The sequence below is a fragment of the Nomascus leucogenys genome, chromosome X (genome assembly GCF_006542625.1).
Source record: "Nomascus leucogenys isolate Asia chromosome X, Asia_NLE_v1, whole genome shotgun sequence".
NCBI classification, from domain to species: domain Eukaryota; kingdom Metazoa; phylum Chordata; class Mammalia; order Primates; family Hylobatidae; genus Nomascus; species Nomascus leucogenys.
This window is the reverse complement of record NC_044406.1, coordinates 41,415,930-41,440,119: the sequence shown is the minus strand read 5'-3', so window position 1 is coordinate 41,440,119 and position 24,190 is coordinate 41,415,930. Positions and strand designations below refer to the sequence as shown.

The window sequence follows — 24,190 nt, the reverse complement described above, 5'->3', positions numbered from 1 at the left end:
CAAAACGTGCCATGAGAGCACACAGCAAACTAGCTAACAAGGGCCGCAGGGTTGAAACCACTGTCTTGATCTGAGTTGCAGTGAATGCTAGCACTATGATTGACTTATAGGACACATAGAACAAATCTGGGAACTTACTGTTATTCCCAGAGAAGACACTGGGACATTGGGCCCCAAAGGAATTTACCCATCTTAGAGGTTTATGTTGTTGGAAAATTTTTCTTTCAGACTGGAAGAAGACAAGGAAATCTCATCAATTGAAGGAAGTTCCTTATGAGGAAGCTTTATTCACACACAGGAGAGGATCAGATCCCACTGTAGTTCTGGGTAGTATTTAGTTATGTGCAGTGAACACTTTTGAGGGATGTGTGTGTAGCAAGGCAGGGTAATGGGTATACACTTTCTTCAACTAAACCAAGAAAGCTGTATCCTTGGGATTAGAAAGGGGATTATCAAGTTAGTTGTGCAGTTCAGGGAGAAATAGGAAGGCCACAGGTGGGAAAACTCTAAATAGACTGTGAATTGAGATTATTTGGACAAACCAGATTACTTAGGGACCTTGACATGGATTATATCCCTGTGTCCTCGGTGCTCAGAAAATAATCCAGGGTGAGATCTGAATAAAACTCCAACACTGTATCACCATTCCTGGAAAATGAGCCAATTCCCTTCTCTTGTCTTGGAAATAGCTGATGAAAGAAACAATGACACATTTATTTTTATTTTTATTTTTATTTTCTTTCCCAGTTTGTTGACACCTCTTACATTCACAGGCAACTGCTCAAGTGTATTGGGAAATACAGTTGTGTATTGTGCAGTTGACTGGCCTGATGGTGGGGGTGCTCTGGCTGGGATGGAATGCTGCTAGGGGGGGCTAAGATGAAGAGGAGTCAAGGATCAGCTCACAGGTTAGCAAGCAGCCAGTCCAGCAACTGTTTCCTGGCCACCTTTCCCACAGCTTCATCCAGTTGCCATTCCTTGGCAAACTTCATGACCTCTTGAAGAAGACCTCCTACACTGTACCCTTTCTCTGCTGCTTTAGCTGAAACCTGAGGAAGCTGTGGGGAAAACAGAGCTAGTGTGAGTTACGTGATGCTTTTTGGAGGAAAGACCTGCTGGACAAAGTGAACTAACACCCTTCTACCACCCAACGCCTTCAACCCCTAACCTCCTCATCCACACCCACCACCTTCCCGCCCATGATTCTAGGATTAGGGTACAGCATGTCATAGATCCAGTACTAGAGGCTGCTGACACATCTTTCCTTTTCCCTTGAAACTTCTCTAATGACATAGATCAAAATGCCAAAGACACTTTCTTTTTTGAGCTTCAAAAACATACTCTGAAATTAGTTGTGTTCATTAAATACTTTTTACCAGATGCTGGACCCTTCAGTTAGTCTGTGCTGATTGCTAGGTCAAGGTTTGGGGTTGCCATTCCCCCACCTCCCTAAAAAAGTATGAGACTTGGAGTAGGGAGGATTGTCTAGCCTTGGCTCCTGGACTGAAAATAACTTTGTTAAGTATTTGATGTTTCTGGAATCCATCTAATGCAGGAAACTCAGCTGTCAGATAGGGGTGTGTGTGTGTGTGTGTGTGTGTGTGTGTAAGAGAGAGAGAGAGAGAGAAAGAGAGAGAGAGAGACAGAGAGAGAATGTGCATCTGTATAAATGTATGAATGCTGGCCTCCATGGAATCTGAGGAGCAGGGCCAGGACTAGGGTCAGGCAAGTGAGGCACCTAGGGCATAAAATTTAAGGCGACAGGACTCTCAGGGCACTTGCAGGACCCATGAGTTTGGGGGAGGAGCATAGGGAAAATAGTAAGAGACAGGTTTCAAACTGTTTCTGGTAGGTCAAACACAAAATTAGTCCATGATACTTCCAACACCTCAAGAGGTAGCGAGGGACTCCATTTTCCTTTTTTGTTCCCTCCTCCCTAGAGTACTTTGGGGGATCTGAAAACTCAAAACATAAGACTTAACCATTCCCCAATGTTTTATCAAATAGTTTGTCAAAAGGGTCACTGATGAAATGCATTAATCTCACTCTCCTCCTCTTGGTGGAAATGCACAGGCCTTGAGGTGTCCACTTAGCTAGTGGTTCACCATTTTTGTGTCTTTTTATGAGGTGAAAGTAATTCATGAAGCACGCGGTAAAGAATAGACTTGAAACTGGAATGATCTTGGGCTCTAAGTACAATGCTGCCTCCCTGCCTCTGCCCATTCCAACTTTCTTCTTGTGCCTTAATGCATTACTTACCTTTTCCAGTTGTCCATCCTTATCTCCCATGAAGTAGAGCATGGGCACGTTAAACTGGGAGGCTGCAATCCACTGCAGGACAGCCTGGAGCTGCTTCTGCAAGCTATTTGTAGAGCACTGATTATTGACAATTACTTCATGTCCAAGAGAGTCTTGATAGTTCTGTGGCATTGCACCACTGTGAATGCATCTGGTGCCCCTGAAATTGGGCTTATTTGCCGAGGCTGCTTGTTCTTCCAACTCAGCAAGGGCTGCCCCATCGTTGCTATACTTAGCCATGATAAGGCAGAGCTTCATCACAGATTCTACCAGTTTATCTATAAATTGCCAGTTCACTTGCTTCATCCCACTGATACAGTCAAGTTCTTGATGCTCCTGGCATTGTTCTTCCCCTTTGTCAGATCTCTTGGACATGGAAGCTGCTTTGTTTGCCATGGGCTCAGAATGCTTGTTCTCACCTTCGCATGGGTCCTCACATTTGAAGGGGTTCTCATTAAGCAGTTTCTGAATCAGCATTAGAACGATGTTTGACATATCCATTTTCTGGGAGTCCAGGTGTTGGTTCTCCTTTTGACAGGTGGATGGTCCAGGGGCTCTGTGAGATTCTAGTTGTTTCGCTGAAAGTGCTTTGGCACTTTGACCACCTCCACACTTTTCATATTGAGTACTCTGAGCCATATAGCCCATGGTGGAACCAGGACAGTCTTCTTCACATGTATCTTTGCCCTTAGTCTGCTGAGTCAGATGGTACTGGATCAGCTTAAGGGCAGAGATAATCAGGTCCTTGGCCAGTGAATCTGTGGAAGCATTGATCTTTTCTCCTTTCTCATCTTTACTGCTGCATGCTTTGGTAGCCACCTTGCATGGGTTTCCTTGCTTTTCGTTCCAGATGGTCAGGCCCTCCTTGAGAATGTGTTCACCGACTTTCTCAGCACTAGTCAGTGACTTGCATGGGTCTGATTTCATTTTGTCTTTGTCCCTCCCTTTCATTTCAGCTTTCATGGTGGAGAATTCAAGACTCTGGTTCCTGCATTTGGGATCATGGGACCCAGCTTTTAAAGATGCATATGACAGACGCTGAGACTCAGTCTCCTTCTCCTCACCAATAAGGGCACTGACCAAGCGCTTCAGCATGGCCTCCATGATGTCTGTAGCATTTTGTTTCCACTGGTTGAACAGATTTCTCTTGACAGCTGAGACAAAGTCTGAGTCAGTCATCAGGACCCCAGTAATACTATGCAGGTTCTTCATGCAGGAATCAATCAAATCGGACACAATCTCCTTGGTGTGCCTTAGCAACACCCTCTTCAGGACCACACATGCTGGAACTGGCTTCCCAGAGCTGTGCACTTTCAACGTCTTCATGACAGAGACCATCATGTCAGATGCCACCTGATTTACATAAACCATGAGCCCCTTGCTGATGGAATCTGCAAATTCTTTGCTGTCTCTCTGGGACATCTGTTTGTCTCCACTTTTGCTCTTGTTGGATAATTCACTACATAGAAAGCTTTTCTGGCCACCTTCCCTGGACTCCTCTCCAGTGCCACACATTTCTGCAGTGGTCATTTCCACAGCTTCATGGGCCATTTCAGAAGCAATCTTGCTCGCAGCAGTTCGGGGACTGATTCTGTCTTTGTTCCCAGGGGATGGACAGATTGAATGATGAAGGCATTTGCTTTTACCTTCCAACTTCTCCTTGATTTCCTTATGGGACATCTGGATTATCAGAGAACATAGTCGATTGACATAGAAGGAAAGGTCATCTATAGAACATTCTCCATCAGGGGAAATGACTGCTCTCTGAGTGCTAGGAGGTTTGGCTGGAGGAGCTGAAGGACTTTGATTATTGTTGGTGTTTTTAGCTGCTGTCATTTCTAGACAGAGGTTTTGAGGTCTCTTCATCAAATAATCTATGTTCACTTGATCGGCATAGACACTGTAGCAGTTCTCAGAGGATGCTCTGTGATATTCGCCCTCTGTGTTTCCTACTTTATGTTCACAGGTAGAGGTTGAGGGGCTCAGTGCATGTTGGAAACCCAAGGCATACTTCTGGAGATCACTGAGAAGCCAGTTGAGGACACTTACAGGATCAGAGGGAGCTTGTTTGAAAAGGCACACAGATCCCTCCATCTAAAAAAAGAAGAAGACCTATCCATAAGAGTTTGGGTAGGCTACTTCTTTCCCTTATTTTATATAGAAGATGTATCAGATTAGGCGTTTGACCTTTTAGAGTTTGTATGGGAACATAACATCCAGTTATATCCATTAGTACACATTCAAGCAGAAGTGGCAGCAACAAAAGTTCAAAGTATATACATGTGTATACTTTATACAAGTGTTATCAATATATGTCTGCCAACTCATATGAATATATTGTATCTCAATGTGTCAAAAATGTGTCAATGTGTCTGTTGTGTGTGTATATATGCATGGAAATATAGCAGTTCACATGAGTGAACATCTCAAAGATGTGAGAAGGTGCCATTCTGTATTGTTAGTGTGTGAAAATGCACCTCTGTGTGTGTGTGCATATGTGTGACTATGTCTAAGCATGTGTAATAATGTGTTGACATCATTACCTATTGTATATATCTACTGTATAGGCTGACATGTGCATGTTAGTATGCATATTTGTACATGTGTGAATGTCAAAATATGAGTGTCTGTGTCAGTGTGTCTCCGAATATGTAAATGAGCAAGTGTCAATTTGAGTAATCTGCATATATGTGTGTAATATAAATTCACTAGTACGTATCATGCAGCTATAAATGCATTTATGTATATTAAAGCATAAATTCACATATTAACATACACATTCATTAATATAATAGATACAATTTTAATATATTAATGTATATGTATGTTAAAACACGAATATGTGTAAACAGATGATTGTATAATGAGTATGTATGTTCATAAATTGGGTGTCAATTTATGCTATATTTATATGTTATGTCAATGCTTGACCATGTGTATGTCAATGTTGTACATACCCTGGTATTTGAGTATGTGTGTGAGTAGGTGTGTTATTGCATTTGTGTCAACAGTGTATGTATCAATACAAACAAACAAGTGTGTTAGTAAATATGTGTCGCTTAGTGTAAGTTTGTGTGTATGTCAGCATGACTGTGTATGACCATATATGTCTTTGCATAGTTATGTATATTTATAAGTGTGTATACCAATAACTGAGTCTGTACAGTCACTATGTTTTGATCAAGTCTTATGCATGTAATGTGTGTGAATGTATGTTCAAGCATTGTGTAATATGGGTGTTTATGTGTGTCGTGTGTGGGCATGTCACTGCATCTGACTCTGTATGACTTTGTATATCTTTTTATATGTGTGTCATTGTTTATGATCAGTTTAAGTCTGCTACATCAATGCTTGTGTGTGTCAATATCAAATGTAGCCAAGCATGTATTTATCATTGCTTGTATAAATTGTTTTCTGTAAATGTATATAAATGTATACATTGATGTATCATTTTGTATAAATTTATATGTGTATATCTATGCCTGTGACTGTGTATGCCCATGTCCAGATAGGTGTATATGTACTATATACACATATTCCACCCAACATTAACTACCAAGCCCTCTGCTCCTTCTATTGCTTCATCTCCTCTCTTTTCACTGAATTTCTGGAAATGTGAGGTCATGATAAAGTCAACTTTTTGCAAATGAGCTTAAGTTACAATCAAGTAGATCTGCATTGTATGTAGGAAACATGGGCTGCTTTTTCAAAAATTAATGCCAGGTATAATTGATCCCTTTCTTAAGACTCCAAAATTGAGTTGGCCATACCCAAGTAAACTGAAAACTCTTTGGATACTGTAATGTAAACTTGTTTTTCCTTCCTTGAGGGCCACTCTTTCACTCCAAAGGAGTCTGGGGTCAGAAATAATGTTTTGGTTATAATATGAGCCTAGAGACACAGAACAAGAAATATTTGATTCCTTTGCATTAAAGTCAAATATCCTGTCCTATTACCAGCCACTCCAGGCTTGTAGGCATGAGAGGGTGACTTGTTGTATGCTCCAGTGCCCTCCCAAAGCCAGGACCCTAACAGATATAATTTTGGATACTTAAACAAAACCAAAAGGAGTTGTATGTCACAGTGGCATGCAAGTCTAATTGCTTCTAACTTTAAGCCTCTCAACAGCCTAGGTAATCTCTTAGACAACAGGGTAAGGACGAGGCACTCAAATTCTTGGTGGTTATGGATTGTCTCTGCTCCATACCCCTCTTTCTTCCTTGCTGGATGCTGGGCAATGTGGGGCACACAAGTCCATTACCAGCCAGTGAAGAACATTACAAATAGTCTTGCGTGATTCTGATTGGATGGGTAGCTGGAAATCAGGAGAGGACATTCTGAGCCTCTGTGATTAGTGCCATTATTAAGTACCTGGGTGTTGAACTTACTGTGGTCTTGAACTTAGGCCTGTATTCAAATTGAGGAGCCTGTTTGACAGTAGGTGTCTTACCATGTCTCATCCAGAGTCCTCAGACTCATCATTGAGCTCTGAAAATTAGAAGTGGTGGAATCTCAGACGCTAAGTGTACCTTAGACTGGTCTTTCTTCTCAGCGTCCTTGATCACGATAATCTCTTTTTCTTCCAGACTTCCCAGGTTTAAGTTGCCTTCTGAGCTGGAACCAGCAGCATCCTATGGAATTAAAGGGTGAGATTCTTAAACAGTTACTTTTGGAGATTTCTCCAAGCTACAAGCTGCCCCCCTAGGCTATGACTTCAAATCGTGAATGTTATGACTTCTTTTATCTTTTTTCTTTCTTCAGGAGAGGTAGGCTTGTGAGGCTAGCTAATCTTTGAAGAATGAGACGAAGTTCCCTCCACAAATTACTACTCCCCACTCTGAAGATGCTCACAAAGCCATCAATCTCAAGAACTATATTCATCACCCTTTGGATGGTTTTTTTTTAATAAAAAAATAAGAAACAACTTTTCTGACATGCTATCTTCCGTGTTTTATCTCTTTTAGTCCTACCAGCAACTTAAGTGGCTTCTAAAATGAGACTTGATATCAAGAGTGACGGTAAATTCAGAACCAGGGATCTTGGGCTCATGAGAATGCTGGATTTCCCCCAAGTCCCCTCCACCTTTCCCCTCTCTCCCCCAACATTTTCCATTCTTCACACTTCACTGATAATCCTTCTCAGCAGCTTCCCACCGATTCTGACTCTGAGCAGAGAATACGCACCTTGTAATCTTTATCTTCTACATTCAGGGTGGACACATCGACAAAGCATATCTGCATCAAATTAGAAGGGTGAATTTAGAAAAACTCTAGAGAAAGGGGCATAATTTCTCTTTCTTGGAGATGATGATAGCACCTACCTCAGAGGGTTCTTGTGAGGATTAACTGAGACACTATATGGAAAGCATGTAAAAGCAGATTGCCTGGCACATAGTGAGTTAATACTGTGATTATTGTTAGGCAGACAGAATCTTAGCATTAGTACATTTCTTAAATGAGAATACCAACCTCCTGTCAGAGTGAGGCCCAAGGTACAATATCCACATGTATTAATTAGAAAACTGAGAAGAGAAATGGCTTGCCCAACTGACACAAATGTGGAGCTTGTATTAGAACTCAATTTTCCTGGCTTCTAGTTTAGAGCACTTGCTACTACACTAGCGTTTCTCAAAATTTATTTTATTATCAATAATATAGAATATTTTAAGTAGTGTATGGATAAATATTTCTGCATTTAATAGGTGAATTTTATTGTGCATTAGGGAGAATACATACTAGAACATCAAACCTGGGATATTATGGATAATATTTCTTAGCATGATTGTAATTTTTAAAATGTAAGTCAATTTTTAAAACATTGTAAAAATACATATTAATTAAATAATAGTATGTGTGGCATTTGAACATGATTGAAGACTGTGAAGCCCTGTGAAATTACTTGAAGTTTGGGAAACAGACCATGAAGCATTTTGCCCTCCTGAGGGGTCCTAGGGTAACATTGTTAGCTAGGCAATATTATTATGACTTAAGAGGTCTTAACTAATAGAGGCTGGTTGCCAGGCAACCACCACTCCTCCCTCAGGCTCCTCCCCAGCCTCCCCTCTCCAGGTCCTTTACATCACACCACACCCTGTCCCTCCCTTGATTTTTATCTCTGTGTGATGTATGAGCACGCTGGCCCCTGACAGACCTTGTTGAGCTTGGTTGCTTGGAGAAGTCAGGGTATCATCGTCCATTAGTTTATCTTGGGCCCCAGGATATCTATACCCATATGCCAATTTTTCCTACTCCTCGGCATGAGTCATTTTTTATCTTACCACCTTCCGGTCCTGATCTTGCTGTCCCTCTGGGTTGTAGAGATCTACCTTGCACACACCCCTGTGGCTGCGTAACCAGTCAATGTCATCAGACATCTGGAAAGAGAAATAAAAGAAAGCTGAAATGCTTATATATGGTTTTTGGAGACCAGGTCAGTTTGGATAAGAATCTCTGGAGGGGTTCTGAAATCCATTTCTGTGTTTCATATATAGGTTTAGGCTAGGAACTGGTGGGGTGAGCAGTGGGGGAAACATTGAGATGTTTGAACTTGATGCTCAGGATCATTATCTTTTAGCAAAATCCATAGTCTCCTTTAATTTAGACTCCCCACACCAAGTATTTGGAATCATGAGAGTATGATGACCTGGGAATCAAATTCAAAAGGAAATCTAGTGACTTTGGGGATTACATTTAGTGATTTACTTCTACCCAACTCTACTAACTAAATCTCTCTGATCTCCACATTTCTTTACCCCCTCGAGTACCTTCAAAAACTCCAGCTCACGTTACCCCCTCTAACTTAATTCTAGCTAACTCCAGTTCAACCAGTCTTTCCCATTACACTAAAGAAAGTGAAATTAGATAAATAGCTATAACACATCACTCAAAGCCATTGGAAAATACTAAAGTCAATAGCAGTAAATAAATAGCCCTTTTATTAAAACAACATATACAATTTCAATATATAGAACAAGATTTTGAATGCTGAGAAAACCCAGTCTAATAACCATCAATATAACACCGAGAGACAGAAATCTGAGGGAAGACCAGACCCTGATCCAATAGGATCAAGTTTAATTTATTTTAGAAAGAAAAAATAATCTCTGCCAACTTCCTTCCACCATCACCCCCCACCACCGCCTCCCAACCCAGTCTGGAACTAAAAGTAAAAAGGAAATGACAGAAGCCAGTGACTGATTTTTGCTACATAAGACCTGAGATTTATGCTCAGAACACACAGTTAAGAGCTCAGTAGACTTGTTTTTGGTATTTGGGGCTTGAATTTGATTTCTTTTTAAATTTTAATAAGAGAAATCCTTTTTGCCAAGTATTAGAGGGCTGTTGAATTCCCCCTCCGACCCTCCCCACTCCCGCTCTCCCTTCTGCCCTTCCCCTCCCCTCTCTCCCCACTCCCCTCCCTCCCTCCCCTTTCCATTCCCTCTCCCTTTCTCCCCCTCCCCTTTCTCCCCCTCCCCTTTCTCCCCTCCCCTTTCTCCCCCTCCCCTTTCTCCCCCTCCCCTTTCTCCCCCTTCCCTCCCCCTCCCCTTTCTCCCCCCTCCTTCTTTCCTTCCACCCCTTCTCTATTCCCCTACAGCATATTAATAATAGCTATTCTCTAATGGCTATCCTTTCACATGATAATACTACATTCCTGCTCTTTCCCATCCCTGCCTCCAACCAAGATCTTTTTTTTTTTTTTTTTTTTTTTTGAGACGGAGTCTCGCTCTGTCGCCCAGGCTGGAGTGCAGTGGCGCAATCTCGGCTCACTGCAAGCTCCGCCTCCGGGGTTCACGCCATTCTCCTGCCTCAGCCTCTCTGAGTAGCTGGGACTACAGGTGCCTGCCACCACGCCCGGCTAATGTTTTGTATTTTTAGTAGAGACGGGGTTTCACCGTGGTCTCGATCTCCTGACCTCGTGATCCGCCCGCCTCGGCCTCCCAAAGTGCTGGGATTACAAGCGTGAGCCACCGCGCCCGGCCCAACCAAGATCTTTTTGAACTCTTCCTTCAGGAATCTCTGTGAAACCTTGAAAAAGTTATAGGAAAAGACTCACTCTGAAGAGGGAGTTTCTTTTTTTCCAAGAGCTACATAGAGAACACTAGCCTAGTAAAAAAAGAGGTGGAGGCAAAGAGTCCCTCATGTGATTCAGAAACAGCCTAAGTCCAAGTCCAAAAGAACTGTGAAAAATAAAATTTATGAACTCATTACCTTGATGATGAAGTTCTTTAGACGTTTGGCTGAAAACGTGACACCCAGAAGGGAGATGTGCCCCTTTAGATGGAACTGAGAAGTGCCAAGTTCTTGGGCACCTGCAGTTGGCTGCCACCCCTGTCAGCTGTTGGACCAGACTGAGGGGCCAGGCTTTCCCCTGCTGCCTCTGACCCTGGGGTGTGGCAACAGAGTTTGTTGGGTCACAATGCCTGAAACTGTCACAACCTAAGCAAAGGTGGGCATGTTGGCAAACTCAGTAACCTATTCCCATCAAAAGCACATCAGGCTGCCTGCGGTGGGACAAACTTTTTCTGTTATCTCTATGAGGGTACACGCCACTTTTCTCACATTTTCTCTGGCTCACAGTCCATCAAGATATCCCTTCTCTTTTCATTTCCTGCTAGACCTTCAGAACAATCTAATCATATCCCTACTAGAGAATCAGAGTTATGTTGCAAGAGATCTTTAGATTTACATAGAAACAGAGAAATGTTGATCAAAATCTTTTCTGGGTATCCCAAATAAAAGTATGAAAATAGAAACTTGGAGGCTGCCTTAGCAGCTTCTGTAGTTTCACCTCACCATTAAGATGCCCCCTTAGCTAGTCAAAAAGAAGTCAGATGTCCCTACCATTGTAGTACCAGAGTAGGCCATCATGTAGGACCCTGGAATGATGTTTTCTTGTCGATTTGGATGCTGTGATGACTCTTCCAGTCTGCCTCAAGATACTGCTTTTTTCTTCAACTCTCCATGCCCTCCTACAGACTTGACTGCCAGCTGGTACCAGAGTTACCTCTTCATGACATCACCGTTTCTATAGAGAACAGTGACAGCACAAAGTTGGAGGGCTCTAAGGATTCTGTGTGCTCTAAGTGGTCTAGCAGGCTCTGACCTTCCCTATGAGAAATAAGTTGTCCAGAGAAAGGCTGATCTAGTTGAGACAGGGTCTGTCTTTTACAGACTCCTTAGGCCATGAAAAGACTTAAGCTCCACTTAATCTTTTCAATCTGGCCAGTGCTGGTTCGTTGGCTACAGTATGTGTTAGAGATTTATCCATTACACTTTGAGATGTCTTCATCTCATCTTACTGAGTTTAGCCCCAGTTTGGAAATATTATCCCACAACCAAATGTCTCTCCCTGTGCCCAAGTATCATCTTGTCTTTCCTTGTCTTTTCTCCACGTCTCCACTTTAAAACTGCATGCATGTAAATAAATGCATCTGAATTAACAATCAGTTGAGATGATCCCCTAAAAGAGTTCCATATTCTTGGTTCTACCTCCATTTATTCTTTTTCCTGTTGCCCCTGAGATTGCATCTCTAACTCTGCTATATGATTTTGATCCTGTTAGTTTATGGTGTCAAAGAGAAACAGAGCCTGGAATTTGTTAGAGGCAGCAAGACAGATTTTATTCAGGCCAGTGCAGTAGAGGAGAGAAACTTCTGATGAACAGATCTCAACTCCACTGACACAAAAGGCAGGGTGTGCTAAAGAAAAGTACCGAAGGACATTGAGTGGGGGTGAGCTTGGTCAATGTATGGGGGCATCTGTGTTTGCTAATGGGTGCTTATTAAAGTTAGGTTCCCTATGTTCACAATGTCAGGTTTATAAAGAAAAACATAATTAAGAACTATAAAGAAAGAAATTAAATAAACAAAGTAAAAGAAAAGAAAAGAAAAGAAAAGAAAGCTAAGCTCCTACCTTCCCATAGAGACAGGGAGACATGGACCCTATTTTTCTTGATCATTACATTACAAAGGGATGGCTTCCAGGTTGTTGAGGAAGACAGTCCTGGGTTGTAGAAGATACATCTTAAAAGAAGAGAGAAAGAATTTACAATTGCAAGTTTTCTAAAGTACATGCTGTAAGGAAGGGAGTCAGGGCCTGTAGTCAGGTTTTGGCCTGAACAAACAGTAAATTGTTTTGGCAGCAATGAACTGTCTCAGGAAGGCATTTTAAAAGGGCTGAGATTGTCATCCTAGGGAAATGGCCTTGAGCTGATAGAAACTACGCTGGTGTTTGTTCAAGTCTCTTAGTGTGTGTATGTGGTGTATGTGTTGGGGGGCAGGTGGATGAAACTGTGCTGAAAGTTGCAGTTCTTATAGGCCAAAGTTGAGGCCTAGTTGAGAAGTGGGCTCAGAGAAGCCTGACTAAAGTTTGATCATGAAGAGGGTCTTCGTTGCTTTTCCTATATCGTCCTTTTGTCAAGGGGCAACTTTTGATGATTAAAGACAAAGTTGGAGCTCCTGTGTCTGGCTCATCTCTGTGGAATATGAAGCAAAGGAAGAAAATGTTTACATATTCTCCAAGCACAAGAAATCATATCTCTAAGAGATTAAAAACAAAACAGAACAAAAACAAAAACTCTGTGTCTTCCAGCCCAGAAAGGAACAACCATGACTCATGCCTGGAAAATGTCTTAGTAATCCCCAAATGACAAAGAGAGAACTACTATGGATGATCAGAGCACTCTCCCAGGGAAACTGAATCCTGTCATCCTGGAGGCTAACCAGGAGCAGGTAAGAGCAGCATTTGGATGTGAAACCAATGAGCAAAATGTAAGGGAAGAATCAAGGCAGACCTGGCTCAGTCATAGGTCACAGTACATTTACTCCCTCTTCTTCCTCTTCATGAGGCTCTCAAATTGGTCTGTACTGAGTAGAGGGGGTGGAGAGCAGGTGAGGGATAAGGGATGTTCAAACAGTCAAAGTAAGGAATATATTGTATTAGTGTGTGAAGGCGTGTGAATAGTCCGCACTTAGGTTTGCCTTTAATAGCCAAATATTGAGATATTAAACACAGAAGCCTTGGTCATCATTTTTTTTTCTAAGCACCATCATCTATTTTATAACCTTGTTTATTCTACCCAAACATCTTCTCTTTCACACAAACTTGTGAATAATAGTGCAAATCAAGACTTTAAATACACTCTTGGTTTGCATTTGGCTAGAAAAAACTATGAAGATAATAAAAATGGGACCTGTGTTTATAATATAATTATCATGAATAATGGCAAAAGGAAATTAAATGAAGTGAACCATCAGCCTTCATGAAATCACTGTCTGTCTGGTAGTCTTGCTGGGTATCTTCCAGCCTCAGATTTAGCCCACCTTTTATGTGATGACACAATGACCATTTAGAAAATGGGCAGTGATGCCAATGATTATCAGACATCATTTACTGTGGACCAACATAATTGGGAACACCATTTCTTTTTCTCCTGATTTGTTTTCCTGCCATGAGAATACACAATGACATTTAGAGCAGCTTCATGCAACCACACTAAAGTGAAAAATTAGTCATTTTGAACATCTTGGCAGTGGAACTGTATAATTACTTCTGTCAAGTATTTGTGTTTTGTCTGCATTGTACATATTTGTTCTTTCCTATGAGTGATTGGAGGAGCGGAGGGGGGAAAATAAAGGACTTTTAAAGTCTATAAACACTATCATAAAAAAATTTCAGGGGGCAACTTCTAAAGATAAGTGGAGTCTTAGGTATGTTAGAGGTTCTTTTATAGGCAGGGGCTTAATTAGGCAGCTAAAGTTCTGTTCCATAACCTTGTGGTAGAAAATGACTTATGGCTAATTTTGAGGGGTGGGCTTGGCTTGGCAGTGGCTATTTCTGGTCAGGCTCTTCCCTTTTATAATTATGAAATTTCCTTCCCCTGATTTCCTAGAACATTTGCTTATTGTCAGGATAATTCATCTGACATTTACTAAATCTGGCCCTGTGGAATTAATTACCTTTTCCTATTCCTAGATTACCTACATTGCAAGCCTAGAAGGTTATCTGTCTCTTTTTCATTGCATCCACCACAATACTGGGCACACAGGTGGGCTCAAGACACAAGGTTTTGGAATTTTTAGGGCAGGAAACATAATTCAGAAATCACAGCGTCATGGGATCTGTAAAAATGACCAAAAAACTTGGTTAGCTATCTGAGTGGGCAGGCTTCTTTCCCAGAGCAATAATTGTCACACTTTGGCGTGCATCAGAATCACCTGGAGGGCTTCAGTTTCTCATTCTACGGGTCTGGAGTGGGGACTGAGAATTTGCCTGGTACTGTGTATTACATGCATTATCTCATTTAATTCACGCACAGCCTTATGAAACGCCTACCACTTTAATTATAAATGACTCACTGGAGCGCAGAGGCCACGTGACTGGTGGGGGTGCTTGGCAGCACTGGCCACTTCCATCGTATTGGGGGTGGGGGTGGCGGGCCGTGTGTGTGTGTGTGGGGGGGGGTGATTAGTATGCCTTTTATTTCTTTCAGGGTCTGGAGATAGAAGAGAAATTCCCTGAGAAAAAGAAAAGTAGAAAGGTACCTACTCTGATCTTCTGGCCCCATCTGGTGGTTTCAAGTCTGACTAAAAAAAAAAAAAAAAAAAAAGCGCTGATTCGTGATCTCCCCCTGCTGGTGAGAATGGTGGGGTCAATCCGGCCGCCTCCTGTACCGGTTATTCTGAGGTGCATTTCTGTGGAAGCATTTCCGTTATTCTGAGGCAGTTGGGCTGAGGCGGTTGGTCGCCTCGCTCTCCGTCCCTCATCTATATTTTGATTGGTTTATTTTTGTATCGTTTTCTTTCAGTTTCCGATTGGTGGAGAACTTTCTGCTAATAGCTTTTGTTCCAGTCCATCTGTGGCTTGTTAAAGGTACAACATGTATTGTCAGTCGTGACGAGAGCTTTTTGCCTTATATATTGATCATATATTATAAATATAGAAATATATCCTGTGTCAGGCTGGAGATGTGGGAGGAAAACTGGCTGAGGGAACTAGCCTTTAATTAGTTTATTTCCTTCCTGTCAAACCAACAAACTTTTCTGGAACATCTGACAAAATAACCTTTAAAAAGTACTTTAGGCTGACCGTGGTGGCTCGCGCCTGTAATCCCGGCACTTTGGGAGGCCGGGGCAGGCAGATCACCTGAGCTCAGGAATTCGAGACCAGCTTGGCCACCATGGCGAAACCTGGTCTCTACTAAAAAGACAAAAATTAGCCGGGCGTGGTAGCGTGCGCCTGTAGTCCCAGCTACTCGGGAGGCTGAGGCGGAAGAATTGTTTGAAACTGGGAGGCGGAGTTGCAGTGAGCCAAGATGGCGCCACTGCACTCCAGCCCGAGTGACAGAGCAAGACTCTGTCTCAAAAGAAAAAAAAGAAAAAACTTAAATATACTATTACTTGGTGAGAAAATGTTTATCCTGCCCTGCAGATAGTATATCAGTGAATGAATGTTTTAAACATTACAGCTGGGTGCAGTGGCTGCGGCAGGAGGATGGCTTGAACTGGGAGGTGCAGGTTGCAGTGAGCCAAGATGGCGCCACTGCACTCCGGCCTGGGCGACAAAGACTCTTGTCTCAAAAGAAAAAAAAATTAAATAGCCAGGCGCAGTGGCTCACGCCTGTAATCCCAGCACTTTGGGAGGCTGAGGCGGCCGGATCATGAGGTCAAGAGATCGAGACCATCCTGGCCAACATGGTGAAACCCTGTCTCTACTAACAATACGAAAATTAGCTGGGCATGGTGGCATGCGTCTGTAGCTACTTGGGAGGCTGAGGCAGGAGAATCACTTGAGTCCAAGAGGCAGAGGTTTCAGTGAGGCGAGATCGTGCCACTGCACTCCAGCCTGGACGACAGAGTGAGACTCTTGTCTCAAAAGAAAAAAAAAATTAAATAACCAAGCACGGTAGCTCACGCCTGTAGTCCCAGCACTTTGGGAGGCTGAGGCAGGTGGATCACGAGATCAAAAGGTCGAGACCAAACTGGCCAACACGGTGAAACCCCGTCTCTACTAAAAATGCAAAAATTAGCTGGGCATGGTGGCATGCGTCTGTAGCTACTTGGGAGGCTGAGGCAGGAGAATCACTTGAGTCTGGGAGGCAGAGGTTGCAGTGAGCCAAGATCGCGCCACTGCGCTCCAGCCTGGCGACAGCGAGACTCCATCTCAAAATAAATAAATAAATAATTAAATATACTATTACTTGGTGACAGCTGGGCGCTGCAGCTCACTCCTGTAATACCAGCACCTTCGGAGGCTGAGGCGGGAAGAAAGCTTGAGAGCAAGACTTTGAGACCAGTCTAGGCAACATAGCAAAACTTCCGTCTCTACCAAAAAATAAATGAAATAAAATAAAATTAGCAGTATGTTGTGGTGCCTGCCTGTAGTCCCAGTTACTCGGGAGGCTGAGGTGGGAGGATCACTTGAGCCTGGGAGGGGGAGGTTGCAGTGAGCCGAGATCATGCCACTGCACTCCAGCCAGGATGACAGAGCAAGACTGTCTCAAAAGAAAAAATAATAAAAATTAAATATAGTATTACTTGATGACAGCTGGGCACGATGGCTCACTCTTGTAATTCCAGCACTTTTGAGAGGCTGAGGTGGGAGTATTGCTTGAGGGCAAGAGTCTGAGTTTGAGACCAGCCTGGGCAACACAGCAAAACCTCCATCTCTACCAAAAGAAAAAAAAATTAGCTGGGTGTGGTGGCGCGTACCTGTAGTCCCAGTTACTCCGGAGGCTGAGGTGGGACGATCGCTTGAGCACGGGAGGTTGATGCTGCAATGAGGAGTGATCTTGCCAACTGCACTCCAGCCTCCTGTGCCTCTTGCTCTCAAGTCAGGATGATGAATCGGGGTAATGACTTCATGTGGCCACTAGGAGGTCGCAGCTGTTGGAAAACGTGTTCTCATGCAGTAGGAGAACACACCGTACAAAAGCCGTCTTGAGAAGGCATTCCTCCAATTAAAAGGGAAATTGGTGATTTCTCTTTGACAGAATCACTCCCCATCCTAAAAACTGCATTTTTGTGTATGTCGTATTTATTGATACATTTCCTTAATATTTCCATCATGAAGATGTGTATGGGTTCAAGGAAGGCAGTAACTGTGTGCAACCTAGCAGTGGCTCATGTGTTTACACACTCAGTAACTCTTGGTGATGTTGAGATGATTATGACAATAGTGATGGTGTTGATAATAAGAGTGAACTCAATCATATGTGTCTTCTGAAATTCTCAACAGTTTTACATTCACCTAGTGAATTTATAATTCACATATCACATTCTGCCTTGTGGTGTATTTGTTTCATTATGAGCTTTATCTTTCCAAAAACAGGACTTCTTGAAGAGAATGACTGTGTTTTGCCCATTTTCACTTACCCTGCTAAGGATAGCACGGGTTCATATATACTAGTAAATCCTTAACAATATTTACATAATTGAAAATAAGCGATAATGGTTCTTGAAGAATTGCTAGCCTGAGACCGTAAAAAGGTGCTTGGTCAAGGCCAAGAAAGTTGAATCCTGCTGATCCAAACTGCCTGGATTATTGTAGTAACTGACTAACTGGTTTCATTGAATCTATCCTTGCCACTCTTCAATGTAACAGTTTTTAGGAATTGATATACTTTATTAGCTACTATGTTATTTTTTATAACAGCTTTGTTGAAATATAATTTATGTACCATGTAACTTGCTCATTTAAAGTGTACAACTCAATTTTTTTTTAGTATCTTGTGTCACAGAGTTGAACAACCATCACCATGATCAATTTAGAGCTTTTTTAAATCACCCCCAGAAGAAACCCTATACCCTTTATCTATCACACCCCAGCCACCCCTCCACCCCTATACATCCCAGCTTTAGGCAACCACTAATCTACTTTCTGTCTCTATATATTTGCCTATTCTGGATATTCAATATAAATTGAATCATAAAATATGTGATCTTTTGTGACTGGCTTCTTAACATAACATTTTCCAGCAACAAGCTGTGACAACATGTGTGAAATGTTGTCTGTGAGGGCAGCTCACTGGAGAATTAGTGGCAAGGGTTTTTATTGAGGGCTGGTCATACAGGCACCTCCTACCTAGCACATACCAAAATTTCAGATTTCTAGGAGGAAATCTGGTGTTCACCATGAGCCATAAGGCAAAGTGAGCTCATCTTATCAATTGGTGTTGTGGGAACGCTCCCCAAATCCAAGTTCCCAGATGCTAGCCAAGGGCCAACCTTTGTAAGCAGGATTTTCAAATGACAATATTCTTAGGTCTGATATGTTATCCCTGATCCACACAGATTTTGATAGGGATTGTCTTGATTCTGTAGATCAACCTGGGCATTATTGCCATCTTAACAATATTAAGTAAGCTGATCAATGAACACGGGACATCTTTCCATTTATTTAGGTCTTTCTCTTAATGATGTTTTGTAGTTCTCAGTATATAAGACAATGTCTATGTTGGATTACATGGATTGATTTTTCAAACTAGCCTTGCATCCCTGGGATAAATCCCACTTGGTCATGGTATATATTAAATAATACTTTTAATATGTTGCTCAAATTTGTTTGCTAATATCTTGTTAAGAATTTTGTTTCTGTATTCATGAGGGATATTGGCCATGGAGTTTTCTTATTTTATATTATCTTTGGATGTTTTTGGCATCACTGTAAAAGTGTTCTCATGTAAGAAGTTGAGAATTGTTCTCTTTTCTATTTTATGGAAGAGACATATGTAGAATTGATATTAATTGTTCTTTAAATATTTTGTTTAATTCTCCAGTGAAACCATCTGGGCCTGGAGATTTTCCTTTTGGGAAATTTAAAAATTAATAATTGAATTTATTTAAAACTGGGACTATTCAAATGATGTATTTCCTATTGGGTGTGTTATGGCAGTGTGCTTTCGAAGGAATTCATCCAGTTCTTTTAAGTTGTCAAATTTATGTGGGTAGTGTTGTTTAAAGTATTCCTTTATCCTTTTTATGTCAGTAGGGTCTGTATCCTTTTATGTGTTTGCGGGGGTGACATGTTCTATAAATGTCAATTAGATTCTGTTTGTTGCTGTTGTTGTTGAATTCCTCTATACCCTTGCTGATTTTTTATCTAGCTGATTTTTAAAAATCAATTATTGAGATAGGGATGTTGAAGTCTCCAACTGTAAATGTGGATTTGTCTGTTTCTCCTTTCAATTCTGTCAGTCTTTGCTTCGTGTATTTTTCAGATCTGTTGGTTGGTACATACATGTTTGAGATTGCTGTATCTTCTTGGTCGATTGACTCTTTTATTATTATGTAATGTTTCTCTCTGACCCTGTTAATTTACTTTGCTCTGATATTACTTTAACTGATATTAATATAGCCACTTCTGTTTGTTTAAAATTAATGTATGCATGATATATCTTTTTCCACTTTTTAATTTCCATCTGCTTATTTGAAGGGGGTTTTCTTGTTGACAGCATGTCATTGGGGTGTGCTTCTTTTTTTTTTTTTTTTTTTTTTTTTTTTTTTTTTCCGAGACAGAGTCTTGCTCTGTCGCCCAGGCTGGAGGGCAGTGGCACAATCTCGGCTCACTGCAACCTCCGCCTCCCGGTTCACACCATTCTCCTGCCTCAGCCTCCTGAGTAGCTGGGACTACAGGCGTCTGCCACCACGCCTGGCTAATTTTTTGTATTTTTAGTAGAGACGGGGTTTCACCGTGTTAGCCAGGATGGTCTCCATCTCCTGACCTCGTGATCCGCCCGCCTTGCCTCCCAAAGTGCTGGGATTACAGGCATGAGCCACCGCGCCCGGCCATTTTTCCCTTCACTCTTGAAGGATATTTTCCCTGGATATTGAATTCTGAGTTTAGAGCTGTTTTCTTTTAGTTTTTGGAAAATATTGTGTCATCTCCTTCTGGGCTGCACAGTTTCTAGTGGGAAATCTACTGTTATTCAGAAATTTTTACTTCTATTAGAAATATTTCATTCCCCTCTTGCTGCCTTCAAAGTTTTTTTCTGTGTTGTTAAGTTTCAGAAGTTTTATGATGTGTTTATTATGTTAATTACTTTGGGTTTATCCTGTTTACGATTTGCTTAGCATCTTCAGTCTAGATTTATATCTCTCCCAGATTTGGGAAATTTTCAGTCTTATTTCTGAAACTAAGCATTTTTGTAGTAAAGATTAATAGAAATAGAATCTCTGGGTAAAAGGGTTCAAACATTTGAAATCCAACAGATATTTTCAAATAACCCTCCCAAAGTTTATGGCAGTTTTTATTTGCATCGACAGTGAATACAAATGACTGTTTACCCACTCCCCCATCAACTGAAGTTATTATCAATATATTAAACCTTTGTCAGTGTCCTAAACAAAAATAATCTATTATTATTTTAATCTGCATTTATTTTTAGTGAAATTGAACATATTTTCATAGTTATTGGTCATTTGTATTTCTTTTCTAATTGTTCATTTTCTTGCCAATTTTTTTGATGGGAAGTTCATCTATTTTATTGATCATAGAGTTCTCATTGTACATTTTTTCTTACACTTTAAGTTCTAGGATACATGTGCAGATGGTGCAGGCTTGTTACATAGGTATGCATGTGCCATGGTGGTTTGCTGCATTCATCAACCCATCATCTATATTAGGTATTTCTCCTAATGCTATTCCTCCCCCTGGCCCCAGTGTGTGATGTTTCCCTCACTGTGTCCATGTGTTCTCATTTTTCAACTCCCAGTTATGAGTGAGAACATGTGGTGTTTGGTTTGCTGTTCCTGTGTTAGTTTGCCTAGAATGATGGTTTCCAGCTTCATCCATGTCCCTGCAAAGGACATGAACTCATCCGTTTTTATGGCTGTATAGTATTCCATGGTGTATATGTGCCACATTTTCTTTATCCAGTATATCATTGATGGGCATTTGGGTTGGTTCCAAGTCTTTGCTATTGTGAATAGTGCTGCAATAAACATACGTGTGCATGTGTCTTTATATTAGAATGATTTATAATCTTTTGGGTATATACCCAGTGATAGGATTGCTGAATCAAATGGTATTTCTGGTTCTAGGTCCTTGAGGAATTGCCACACTGTCTTCCACAATGGTTGAACTAATTTACACTCCCACCAAGTGTAAAAGCGTTCCTATTTCTCCACATCCTCTGCAGCATCTGTTTCCTGACTTTTTAATGATCGCCATTCTAACTGGCATGAGATGGTATCTCATTGTGGTTTTGATTTGCATTTCTCTGATGGCCAGTGATGATGAGCTTTTTTTATATGTTTGTTGGCCACATAAATGTCTTCTTTTGAGAAGTGTCTGTTCATATCCTTTGCTGATTTTTTGATGGGGTTGTTTTTTTCTCGTAAATTTGTTTAAATTCTTTGTAGATTCTGGATATTAGCCCTTTGTCAGATGGATAGATTGCAAAAATTTTCTCCCATTCTGTATGTTGCCTTTTCACTCTTATGATAGTTTATTTTGCTGTGCAGAAGCTCTTTAGTTTAATTAGATCCAATTTGTCAATTTTGGCTTTTGTTGCCATTGCTTTTGGTGTTTTAGTCATGAAGTCTTTGCCCATGCCTATGTCCTGAATGGTATTGCCTAGGTTTTCGTCTGGGGTTTTTATGGTTTTAGGTCTTACGTTTAAGTCTTTAATCCATCTTGAGTTAATTTTTGTATAAGGCATAAGGAAGGAGTCCAGTTTCAGTTTTCTGCATATGGCTAGCCAGTTTTCCCAACACCATTTATTAAATGGGGAATCCTTTCCCCATTGCTTGTTTTTGTCAGGTTTGTCAAAGATCAGATGGTTGTAGATGTGTGGCATTATTTCTGAGGCCTCTGTTCTGTTTTATTGGTCTGTATATCTGTTTTGGTACCAGTACCATGTTGTTTTGGTTACTGTAGCCTTGTAGTATAGTTTGAAGTCAGGTAGCGTGATGCCTCCAGCTTTGTTCTTTTGGCTTAGGATTGTCTTGGTTATCCGGGCTCTTTTTTGTTTTCATATGAAATTTAAAGTAGTTTTTTCTAATTCTGTGAAGAAAGTCGATGGTAACTTGATGAGGATAGCATTGAATGTATAAATTACTTTGGGCAGTATGGCCATTTTTATGATATTGATTCTTCCTATCCATGAGCATGGAATGTTTTTCTGTTTGTTTGTGTCCTCTCTTTTTTCCTTAGGCAGTGGTTTGTAGTTCTCCTTGAAGAGGTCCTTCAAATCCCTTGTAAGTTGTATTCCTAGGGATTTTATTCTCTTTGTAGCAATTGTGAATGGGAGATCACTCATGATTTGGCTCTCTGTTTGTCTCTTATTGGTGTATAGGAATGCTTGTGATTTTTGCACATTGATTCTGTATCCTCTGACTTTGCTGAAGTTGCTTATCAGCTTAAGGAGATTTTGGGCTGAGACGATGGGGTTTTCTAAAGATACAGTCATGTCATCTGCAAACAGAGACAATTTGATTTCCTCTCTTCCTATCTGAATACCCTTTATTTCTTTCTCTTGCCCAATTGCCCTGGCCAGAACTTCCAATACTATGCTGAATAGGAGTGGTGAGAGAGGGCATCCTTGTCTTGTGCCGGTTTTCAAAGGGAATGTTTCCAGCTTTTGCTCATTCAGTATGATATTGGCTGTGGGTTTGTCATAAATAGCTCTTATTATTTTGAGATACATTCCATCAGTACTTAGTTTATTGAGGGTTTTTAGCATGAAGATGTGTTGAATTTTATCGAAGACCTTTTCTGCATCTATTGAGATAATCATGTGATTTTTGTCATTGGTTCTGTTTATGTGATGGATTACGTTTATTGATTTGCGTATGTTGATGTGAACCATCCTTGCCTCCCAGGGATGAAGCCAACTTGATTGTGGTGGATAAGCTTTCTGATGTGCTGCTGCATTTGGTTTGCCAGTATTTTATTGAGGATTTTTGCATCAATGTTCGTCAGGGATATTGGCCTGAAATTTTCTTTTCTTGTTCTGTCTCTGCCAGGTTTTGTTATCAGGATGATGCTGAACTCACAAAATGAGTTATGGAGGAGTACCTCTTTTTCTATTGTTTGGAATAGTTTCAGAAGGAATGGTGCCAGCTCCTCTTTGCACCTCTGGTAGAATGCAGCTGTGAATCTGTCTGGTCCTGGGCTTTTTTTGGTTGGTAGTCTATTAGTTACTGCTTCAATTTCAGAACTTGTTGGTCTATTCAGGGATTCGATTTCTTCCTAGTTTAGTCTTGGGAGGGTGTACATGTCCAGGAATGTATCCATTTCTTCTAGATTTTCTAGTTTATTTGCATAGAGGTGTTTATAGTATTCTCTGATGGTAGTTTGTGCTTTCGTGGGATCAGTGGTGATATTCCCTTTAATGTTTTTTATTGTGTCTATTTGGTTCTTCTCTATTTTCTTCTTTATTAATCTGGCTAACAGTTTATCTATTTTGTTAATCTTTTCAAAAAACCAGCTTCTGTATTCTTCGATTTTTTGAAGGGTTTTTCATATGTCTATCTCCTTCAGTTCTGCTCTGATCTTAGTTATTTCTTGTCTTCTGCTAGCTTTTGAATTTGTTTGCTCTCACTTCTCTAGTTCTTTTAATTGTGATGTTAGGGTGTTGATTTTAGATCTTTCCTGCTTTCTCCTGTGGGCATTTAGTGCTATAAATTTCCCTCTAAACACTGCTTTAGCTGTGTCCCAGAGATTCTGGTACGTTGTGTCTTTGTTCTCATTGGTTTCAAAGAACTTATTTATTTCTGCCTTAATTTTGTTATTTACCCAGTAGTCATTCAGGAGCAGGGTGTTCAGTTTCCATGTAGTTGTGTGGTTTTGAGTGAGTTTCTTAATCTTGAGTACTAATTTGAGTGCACTGTGGTCTGACAGACTGTTTGTTATGATTTCCATTCTTTTGCATTTGCTGAGGAGTGTTTTACTTC

General features: G+C 41.0%; 2 protein-coding genes across 3 annotated transcripts in view; one reads left to right on the top strand and one right to left on the bottom strand.

Moving 5' to 3' along the window:
* Window positions 1-728: 728 nt before the first annotated feature.
* AKAP4 (A-kinase anchoring protein 4) lies at window positions 729-11,315 on the bottom strand. 2 transcript variants are annotated; one of them, XM_003276861.3, is made up of 6 exons: window positions 11,139-11,315; window positions 8,576-8,671; window positions 7,482-7,532; window positions 6,828-6,929; window positions 2,260-4,392; window positions 729-1,058 (listed from the first exon to the last, which is right to left on the bottom strand). In XM_003276861.3, the coding sequence occupies exons 1-6, from the start codon at window positions 11,163-11,165 to the stop codon at window positions 903-905; spliced, it is 2,565 nt and encodes an 854-aa protein (XP_003276909.1). In that variant the 5' UTR covers window positions 11,166-11,315; the 3' UTR covers window positions 729-902. The 2 variants fall into 2 exon arrangements, with proteins under 2 accessions (XP_003276909.1, XP_003276908.1); XM_003276860.3 differs by lacking the exon at window positions 11,139-11,315 and adding an exon at window positions 10,506-10,647.
* A 3,676-nt stretch (window positions 11,316-14,991) lies between these two features.
* The window catches only part of CCNB3 (cyclin B3), an 88,752-nt gene continuing 79,553 nt past the window's right edge, over window positions 14,992-24,190 (top strand). Inside the window, exon 1 of the mRNA XM_003276862.3 lies at window positions 14,992-15,167. The gene's annotated coding sequence lies outside the window, so the exon portion shown is untranslated. The remainder of the gene's footprint in view (window positions 15,168-24,190) is intronic.